General features: G+C 35.6%; 1 protein-coding gene across 1 annotated transcript; it reads left to right on the top strand.

Moving 5' to 3' along the window:
• Window positions 1-3,427: 3,427 nt before the first annotated feature.
• Window positions 3,428-9,225, top strand: LOC117433358 (vacuolar protein-sorting-associated protein 25-like). Its single transcript, XM_034055540.3, has 6 exons — window positions 3,428-3,580; window positions 5,554-5,699; window positions 5,851-5,904; window positions 6,541-6,629; window positions 7,227-7,302; window positions 7,657-9,225. The coding sequence occupies exons 1-6, from the start codon at window positions 3,534-3,536 to the stop codon at window positions 7,767-7,769; spliced, it is 525 nt and encodes a 174-aa protein (XP_033911431.3). The 5' UTR covers window positions 3,428-3,533; the 3' UTR covers window positions 7,770-9,225.
• The last annotated feature ends 1,450 nt before the right edge of the window (window positions 9,226-10,675 follow it).

The following is a 10,675-nucleotide window of genomic DNA, read 5'->3' as shown; positions in this document are numbered from 1 at the left end:
CACTAACTGCAATAACACTAACTGCTAGAAGCATGCTGTCCTCTTTGACTGACAAAAACGTTTTAACAAGCTACAAGAAAGCATAATGCAAACCTGTAATGAAGGTTGAATTCTGTTTGTCCGTAATCTGTTCGTTCCAGTAAAGTTTTTTGGGTTAAAGTTTTAACGTGAGCTGATATCGGTCACAGGCTCCCACTTATGTTAACTAAAAGCGACAATAATTGTCTGAGCATTTCCCATAGCTTCATGTGCCTTGTCAAGAAAAAGTGAAATCTTTTAAAGAATGCATTTTAAATTTCACAAATTATACTGAAGAATATGTAAAAATATAGTACACCTGTGAACTTCACTTGGAATTGAATTTTCAATTGTAGCCATTAGTAAATTATGGTAAACTGGATTTCTCTGAAGGTAAACGAAGTGAAGCACGAGCTGGCTGAACTTATGCAGATACTTTATGGGAACACTTGAGTCATTATATCCTGAAGTTAGAGTTGTAGAACATTTATTGCTGCCAAGTTAAATAACACAAAAAGGCGGAAATGTGTTTGTTAAATGTGTTTTTTATTGTTTTAAAATGTACATTAGTCACTCACTCACTGAACAGACCCATCACATTTGGACACATTTGAAAATAAGACATCTGTATTTGTCTGAGATTATTTAGCAGTGTGTCAGAAAATTGTTAATTCAATTCCAATAAATATTGTACTAAATGCACATACTTATTCCAAAACATTTCCCTCCAGCTAAACTATAGCATTCAGAAAAAAAGACAATTATGTGCCTGATGGGTTGGGAAATCTAAATATACTTACCCAAAACTTCCAACAGTGTCTCAACATAAGTAAGCAGATTTGGTGCACTGATGTAGAAATGTAATGTTTTAAGGATGTTAAGTTCTGATTCCAGTAATGTTTCTTTGTTATATGAATAACCCAAAGACTGCAAGAACCTAAGAGCAGTGCTGTTGTCAACAATCTGTAGAGATAAGATGCAATTAATACTTAATTTGCCACATGGCTGAATTCAATTATTTTTTTAAACAGTTGCTTATGGAACTTTTAACAAACATTCCATTGCCTTTTCCTGCTAAATCTCAATTTCTCACGGTAGAAAGGATTGTGTGGTTCAGCTAATTAAATGCAAATCTCAGCTATGTAAAATAAACTACACGCGGGACATTAATAATGTTATCCCCTTATCAAGCCCTGTTTTTAAAGTGCACCAGGTTGTTTTTCGACTTGGGAAATCTTTTCAATAAATCACATGCAACATAATTAATAAAATTATATTTTGCATCCAAATGCCACAATCCATAAACATACTTCCTGGAGTCAAAGCCGTTTGTTACATGTCAGATTGAAACTCAAAAGTGCCCTCTAGCTACTTACAGGCTCATTAGAACTCATGCATTATATATGCTATATGTTTATATCAATGACTCATTAATTAACACAAGACCTATACCAGCACATATGCAGCACAATGAAGGATCACAACTAGCTACCAATGGTGATAAATGTCTGAGGGATCCATTTATCCAACTCCTTTGTGACTTCGTTTTTGGAAATAATTAAAACAAAACAGTGAAGTTAATCATATGTTGACTTCTGTGGTATTGTAGTACTGTATTTAAAATGTTTGTAGTATATTTCTTAACTATGTTGGCCCCTTAAAAATCTTGATCCATATTTTATATGCTGGCTTATAGAAACCTTAAGCATAAAAAGTATATTTTAACTCATCTTCAGTAATTAACACGGTGTAAGTAGAAAAAGACTATACCGTTATATCATTGTAAATGAAGAGTACTGTACGAATAAAGCTTACAGAATGTTGATTTACATACACTACAGTGGAGTGCAAGTTTACTAGCTGACTGGATACAGGAAAGGACCAGAAGCATACATTTCTCACTCAACTTTATGAACACAAAGCCGTAAATGTCTCCTTTCCCTCCGTCAGCACCAGATGGTGTAGCAGCAACAAACATCTCTTGAATGTGTTTTATCATATACCTGTAAGAACAGCAACTTATAATGTAGGTAAAAAAAAAGCATGCTGATGGGATTGATATAAATTGCATGTCTCTAATGTTCCCACCCACAACTACTGCAGCTACATACACCAACAATTAAATATACCAAGGAAAAGTATATGACAGTTGGTGTTTACATACCTTTCTAAAAATTTCTACTGCTTGATATGTAGCAAATGGCTCAAGTCTCAACTCTTTGCAAATCTGAAAAACAGACTCTAGAAGCACATAAAAATTGAAATGCAATTTGCCTTAAAATGATCTCTAGTTGTTGGATTGAAAGCTCCCTCATTTTCCTTAGGTACCATATATGCCACGTTACAATAATGGTTGGTTATATTCTAGCTAAATAATTCCATTATCATGTGTAATTTATAAAAAGTATATATTGTACAATATTACAGTACTGCTTAGTTACTGTTTCACGTCTTGCGTAATTCCACTTGGGTCTAGTTTGCGGGAGTCCCTCTGAAGTTTTCAAATGTTTTCAAAACTGTAAACCTGAGACCTGAATATATAGAATTAAAGTGTAGGCTATAGGTAAACATTAATCGTTTTGTTGGTTACAACCTCAAGTTTTGTTTCCGAGCATGGCCCTTACAGTCTATTTTTTTATTGCCTGTTATTAGCATTTTATAACCTGTAATGTAACTTTCTCAAGCGAGAAAATACCACTCACGGAAGGCCATTTTTGGGCCTACAGGCCACACACAAATCTCTCGGCATTTTACCTACCTACTAATCTACATTCCTTGAAAGTACCAGTGTGCTCCGACACATTTTGCAAATATTCTGTTTTTACCGCTTAAATGAATAAAAAAAAACTGCCAGTACGTCGTGGGGCGCAGCGCCGAATTTAATTTCATGTCGTTTGTCAGAACTTCTCGGTCGCATTATAGAAGGCGTGTTGATGGCTCTCCATTTCAAACTCCTATCTTTAAAAAAATTAATACAAATAACTAAATTCACAATATCAGATCGACCCCCCCCCCCCCCCCCCAAGACTAAGTTCTGAGTTTCCCGAAAAACAATACAAACTAAAGACGAGTTCCCGCAAACGAAACTGACAGAAAAAAACACATCTAGTGAGGCCTACTCGGGCAGCTATACATGGTACCTCAAATACATGTAATATAGGTGGTACAGATAAACTAAAACTTAGAATATGCAGATAACATTATAAAAAAACGGGTTCTATAGTGGCATTACTTTACATTTCCTATTCATAATTATAACCCAATGATCAGATCTGACAGTTAAAAATCCGAACCATACAGTGCACATTTGTTAATAACATAAACTAACTGCTGTACATTGGCATTGCATGAGGTAGTCGGGAGGTGACAAACATTGTACATGTTTTGAATAGGCACGTAGCTCAGCAGTAACATCACATTTCAGACGGAACTATCCGCCTCCCCTCCGTGCCTTCTTCCTGGGGAGGAGCGTTTTTGCGGCTGCACTCACTTCCTGGTTACAGAATTTTTCAGCCATGAGTTTTGAGTGGCCCTGGCAATACAACTTTCCTCCCTTCTTTACGTGAGTTGCTGTTGTTGTTTATCAGTCATGTATTTAATTTCATTAAACATAATTTAAATACAGTATGTAGTGTGTATGACACGTTTTCTGTTCCTAGGTAAGGTCGCCTCCTCCAGCGTAGAAAGCAACAGGATTCACTTCCTGTAAATACACCGAACCGGGAAGTGTCCACAAACACAGACGAAACTTTGTACAAACTGTTATCGTTTCGGCTTTAATATGAAATTCTTACCCAGGATAATTATTTTAAAAAGCTTGTACTGTTCTGTACTAAACTGTCAGGTTTTAATGTTATTGTCAAACATTATGGCTGATTTCTTTTATTTAAAAGTCAAAGTACACGTTACAAATTATTGTTAGCATATTGTAAATGGTGTACATGGTTTTATAAGAACTGGTTCTCATTTTACTAACATACACGCAAAGTCACAAGCATTTTGTTGGCGTGTCATTTCAATGTAGCCTGATACTAGAAGTATAAACTCCAGCCATCAAGAAAGATTCTAGATTTATTTTTGTTACCGTAGATAAATTAATTAATCCTTCCCCTAATAGCCCTACCCTTGACATTGACTCCTCTCACAGCTGCAATGACTTATTACATTTATTTAAAAGTAAAATACAGGACATCAGAAATTAGATTCCACAGACACCTTCTATTAAGGAGGACTCTGGCAGAATTTTACCAACTACACCTATTAAGGCTACTATGGGAGCTTTTTCTTTGATTACCTTACAGGAACTAACAGAGCTAGTTTGACATATGAGAGCTATTACATGCTCTCTTGATCCTATTTCTATAAAACTTTAAAAATATGTTCTTGGTGTTATTAATACCCACATTTTAAAAATGATAAATGGTTCACTTTCCTCTGGTACAGTTCCCTCAGTTTTAAGAAACACAATTTGGACCCTAAAGTCCTCAATAACTATAGGCCAATCCCCAACCTACCATTCTTAGATAAGGTTCTAGAGAGAGTTGTTACAATTCAATTACAAACATTTCTAACTCTTAATGGTATATTCCAGAAGTCCCAGTCTGGTTTTCGTGCTGCACGTAGCACAGAGACGGCCCTTATCAGAGTTGTGAATGATCTGCTGATAAGCTCTGACTCAGGCTTCCCATCAGTTTTAATTCTTCTTGATCTAAGTGCTGGCTTTGATACTGTAGACTATTCCATCCTACTGAATTGTCTTGAAAGTACAGTAGGACTGTCTGGCCTTGTCCTATCCTGGTTCAAATCTTATCTTTCTGATAGGTTTCAGTTTGTCTCTATTGGGAGCTAGAATCTGTATTATCGGAAGTTGTCTCTTGTGTTCCACAGGGCTCCATTCTAGGTCCCTTGCTGTTTTCATTATCTATGCTACCGTTAGGTGACATTATCCACAGACACAGAGTGAACTTCCATTGCTATGCTGATGATACCCAGCTATATTTGTCCCTAAAGCCAGGAATTTCTTCTGTCTGGGTGTTATTAGCTACTTGCCTTACAGACATCAAGCATTGGATGTCACATAATTTTCTAGTGTTGAATTCAGATCAAACAAAGGTTATGCTAGTGGGATTACATGAGCTCGACGCCTTTTGGTCTCTCATCAATACTTAAACTAGAAATTAAGAGTTTGGGGGTCATATTTGAACCTGATCTATCATTTGAGACTCATATTAGGGAAGTTACTAAAGTATCTTTTTTAACATTTGAGAAATATATCCAAACTTAGATTGTATTGACAATTTTAGATTGAATCTCAGAGCCTCTAGGTTAAAAAAAATCAAAACATGCATGTCTTGTCCTTGGCATCTTTGCAGTAATGTGATAATATTCCCCCACTATTCTGGGGACTTTACATTGATAAATAAACCTTTTGGATCACGCTTATTGTTTGATTCCACTAATTAGTGGTCACGCCATTCATATTCATTCACTTCTGTTTATGATTTTTTTTTAAATGGTATGTATTTTATTTTACAGACTGCAGCCAAATGTTGATACTCGGCAAAAGCAGCTGACAGCCTGGTGCTCACTGGCGCTGTCTTACTGTCGCCATCAGAAACTGTACACACTGGATGTAATGGAGGCCCAAGAGAGTCCCGTCTTCAACAACAAGAAAATACAGAGTATCCTTTTATCATCTTTTATCTAATAAAGTTATGTGTTCAGGAAAGACAGCTGGGGAAAAAAGAACAACTACTTTGCCATATGATTTTTTTTTTTTTAATATGTTTTTTTAATTCTTTCCCTGTCATTCTCCTTAACCCCGGGCTTCAGGGAAACTCTCAACAGATACCATTCAAGTTATATTTGAAGAGCTCAGAAAAAAAGGTTGGTAGATTATTGTGTTGTTTATTTTTAACTTATAGAGTTATGAGCTCTGGCTCAATTTGAGTAAATGTGTGTTTATTTGTCTAATACTAGCAAGAAAATGGTGGAAGAAAGATGAACCATTATGAACCATATGTACTTATTTATATTTTCCTGCAAGTATTGTTTCAAATTCCGGTCAGGAAATCATCATTTATTTTTTTACATATTGCAAGTAATATGGTTGAACAGAAAAGCCAAAAAAATGTAGTTGTGAGAGGTCCATGCAGGTACACGTGAAGCCATCTTAAGGCAGGGAATGCAATTTAAAAATTTTAAAAAGTGGTCAAAATGTAAAAAAAAAAAAAAAAAAATTAAAACAATACACACCCCTTACGTAAGTTGTAGCAACACATGGGAACATGTAACACAATAAAATAAAAAGGTCCTTATGTACCCTTTAAATTACGTTTTCTATTATCATTTATTAATCCTGAGAGTCACTTTAATCGCTGTCAATTATTAGCAGTTCATTACCCTCAAGCTCCTCCTCATCTTCCTCAGCTTCAATGGCAATGACAGCAGATCCGGAGCGTATTGGAGACAAGTGATTATTTGAAGTTTTACGGTATGTCCTTTTTTCTCATAAATTTACAGGGAACTTGGAGTGGATAGATAAAAACAAAACACGCTGTTTGATAATGTGGAGGCGACCAGAAGAATGGGGAAAACTTATATATCAATGGGTAAGAAGCATTTTCCTCTTTGTAACAAGGGACAGGTTGTTTTCCAGGCGGCCCTTTGTCTTATTCTAAACCTCAGCTTCTTTTCCTACAAGGTAATGAGAAGGAGGTAATTATAAAATGAGAATCCCAAAAAACGTCCATCTCATTGTGTGAAAAAGTATTTCTTATACAGTCTGTGTTTGTGTATGACGTGGGGTTAGGCAAACTTCCTGTATTATACCTGTCTATCTAATCTAATGGCACTTCAGAAGATTTGAATCTCTATTGACTGTTTTGCACCATGATCATAAAACACATTGCAATCCCGGTCATAAAGCTGTTACATATGGTCATGCCTAGACAGTTTTATCTGAGATTTTTCTTATTTCTGTACAATACCCAATTTTAATTGACGGGCATCATGTAAGGCAATTTGACTCAATTACTAAAACAGGAGTATCTGTCCCAGTAAGTTGTATGTTAAATTTACTAAACTGTCAAAGTTATGCAAAGGAGACAGACTATGGCACTGTAATGTAGTATGGAAAATATTTGTTATCTCTTTGACAGTAAAGTAAAAATAAAAGCATATTTGATACTAAAGGTTTTTTATTTCAGGTTTCAAGTAATGGAATGACAAACTCAGTGTTCACATTGTATGAGCTCTCAAATGGAGATGACACTGAAAATGAAGGTACAGTGGATATTTAATTGAGCCCCTCATTTTTAACACGTTGTTGAAATGTGTTCTAATTTTATAACCAAGTTTCTTCTTTGTATCAGTACATTCTGTATGCAATTCAATCTGTTCTAATGTTGTCTGATTACCCACATGCAGCATTTATGCCACAGTATCAGGCTGTGGCTGGTGCAGGTTACATCTGTCATTTATAAATGAGTTCACCTGGGACTGACCGAGTCCTAATTGAAATCGGGTTGACCTCGATCTGCTATTGATGGAAGCGAGACGGATTTCGGATCGCTTTCAAGCTGATACCGGTGGCAGACGCAAACACGGCTTTAGTAATAGTATTTTTTGTTTTTTTAGAATTCCACGGTTTGGAGGATTGGCTGCTGCTGAGATCACTTCAGACCTTACAGCTGGAGAGAAAGGCAGAAATTATTACTCTCAACGAAAGCAAAGGGGTCAAGTTCTTTTGATGTTCATGTGACTACAGACAAACTGAACTTATTACCTGAGTGGATAATGCATTTGTTTCATTTGGTGGTGGTGGTGGGGGGGGGGGGGGGGGGGGAAAGCCAGTTCTGTCAGAAGGCTTATGTTTATAATATTAAGCTAAAGCCTTTTTTTTATATTTAGAATATATTATAGAACTTGCCTGATGTCGGACTCCCAACTGCAATAAAGGTATTTCCCAGCGCCACCAAAAATCTAAAAGACAACTTCTTTATTTGTGCTTGTTCTGCAGCAGACACTGGCGATTTAGTTACACTCACTGAAAAAGCAGCGGTGAGCTGGAATTTTATAATGGTTAAACACACTTAACGGGAGCTGGTGGAAGCTATACATTTGTCTATGTGAAAAGCGATGGCCTAAAGCAAAAAATTGTTTTAAAAAAACAAAAAAAAACGCTTTATAATGTTTTTGCAGCCTTTACATTGTCTGTGGTATTTAATAGAAGTAAATGTTCATACTGGTCACTGTAAACAGGTGGTCTTTAAATGCGTCAATCAACAGTAGCAGCAGTAATATAGTGGGGCAATTTTCTTTATCCAGTTTAACTCTTTTTTTGAAAGGAGAGAATTCCATTGTAATGTTATGAATCTGAGAAACAAACAACTTGAGAGGTTGATGAAAAGACTATATATAAATAGTTGTTTGATTCTAGTTTTTCTCTATTTAAAAAATGCAACTTTGTCAAAGTCTGGAGTAAAACCTTTTAAAAAAAATGACCCTATGGTACTGTATTTTAATTTCAATAGGTTAAAACCAGTCAGCTTTTTATTTGCTCTAGGTCATCTATATGTCTATAGGACTTCTAAGGAAGTCTTAAACCTACTTAAATGATGTCTTAAAAGTTACATTAATGTAAAAAAAAATGTGTACGTGTCTTGAAATAATGAAATTCTTGCTAGTGTGTTTTTCCCCATTTTTCCTGACAGCCTTCTGAATTTTCGTTTTGTTAACCACAGATGCTTTCCCAATGCATTGCTGTTGAGAGGATGTTGAGTTTTAAGTAGTGATGCGTGTGTTAATCATGAGGGTTATATTCAAATAATGTCTGTCTGCCTGACCACACTCTATACAGCATGTATTCTCCAACGAGTGGTTACATGTTTTACTTGTCCTGTAAAATGATAAACGCTGACATAAAATATGTAAAACTGCTGCTGTTCTTTGGGTGCTTTGATGGGGGTGGAGGTGGGAACACGAACACACAATTTGAAATTTGTTTTTTATTTATTTGGGTATTTTTTTGCTTTGCCTGATTGTAAATCGTTGCAGATTTGTTCTCTGTTGCTTGTCCACATACTGTACGTGTGTGGGGTGGGGGGTGGGGGGTGTATTTATAACCTTGCAACTTTTAAAAGGTTAATTTTACAAACAATAGATTAAATAAAAACTGAACTGTAACAAAAATGCTTTCATATCCAATACTGTGTTTCCTGGCATTATTGAAGACCATCTTTTAGCTCAGCTTCATAGCAGGAGTTGCATAATATAAAAAGATCAATGTGTTTAATAGGTTTAAAATCAATTGTTATAAAAAGCGGTTTATAATGTTATCTATTCTTCCTGTATAAGCCTAATTGTTTTGGTTTTTAAATTAAGGTTTCATTTTTGATTTATTTTAATTTGTAAAAGGGGAAGTGTTTTTATTTGTGTGCTCAAAATTCCCTTTCATGGATGACTCTGCAAAAACAAGTGTCTGCTGATTCTGCTCACTACACACCCCTTGGGCCCCCAGCTGCTGGCCTGTTCGTCCTGATAATTCAGGGGCTGCTTGCTTTACAGGTGGAGTTCACAGCATGGCCCTTGAGATAGAGCTTCCAAATATCAAAGCTCTGCCATGCATGCCACTGTTTCTGTGAGGACGTGAGAAAAGCAAATTGTTTGGACCATGTTGCAGATCTTTTTATCCACTGTGTACGTGCTGATCTGCAAACACCAGTTTTAAAGCTTATACAGTATTGTATTTAATTTCTCATACGGAAATTACATTTATACTGTTTTACTACTGTGTTACTACTCAACATGGATATACAAAAAAGCGCATCAATAAGGTACAAAATAGCTTGTATTTAAAAAAAAAAAGCTTGTATTTAAAATACTGTATTTAAATGCAGACCATTGTTTTAAAAAGCAATGCTAAATTAGTAAAATTTTACTGTGAAACATAAATTTCATATGTCTTTGTGTAGAAAAGAATGGTTAACACAAAACATTAACTATTAACAGATCAATCAATAACCATGGTTTATGTGGTCTACTCCAGCATTTTACAGTATATACATATAGGTAGTTTTATTGTGCAATACAATTTATAACTTGAATCAATGCATAAGTACCCATTGTAGTTAAAGTGCAAAGGAGGAATACAATTATTTGAATGGTATAAAACTAGATACAAACTCCTCCGGATTAAAATCAAACTTATTTCCTGCAACTTTGTTTCTTTCTAGTATGGTGAAACCATTACGATTAGTGCATTCCTTTGCATTTGCTTTAAAAAAAAAACAAAACTTTGGGGTAGATGTACTAAAGTACATGTCGCAATCGTTGCAAACCACATGCAAACCAGTCGGAAGTATAGCGTGAAATGTACTAAACAAATGCAACGCTGTTCGCATCATTGTAACAAATGCTTTGCAGCCGCAGTTCTTATTTGCGCTTTAGCCTTAAATGAATATGTAATTCTGGGCGTTCCTGCAGAAATTCACAAAAAAAGGGTGGAGAGAGTGCAAATGAGGGATCAAAAACATTGTAATGAGATGTACTAAAGCTACGGGCAATTGCGACACTTACAATTGCATCAATTTGTTAAGAACTTTTGAAAGCACGTTTTAACCAGTCACAATTGTGGCATTTCCCAGTCCGCTTTTTG

This window comes from Acipenser ruthenus, chromosome 33 (assembly GCF_902713425.1).
Source record: "Acipenser ruthenus chromosome 33, fAciRut3.2 maternal haplotype, whole genome shotgun sequence".
Classification (NCBI taxonomy): Eukaryota; Metazoa; Chordata; class Actinopteri; order Acipenseriformes; family Acipenseridae; genus Acipenser; species Acipenser ruthenus.
The sequence above is the reverse complement of the archived record's forward strand: the minus strand, read 5'-3'. Positions and strand labels throughout refer to the sequence as shown.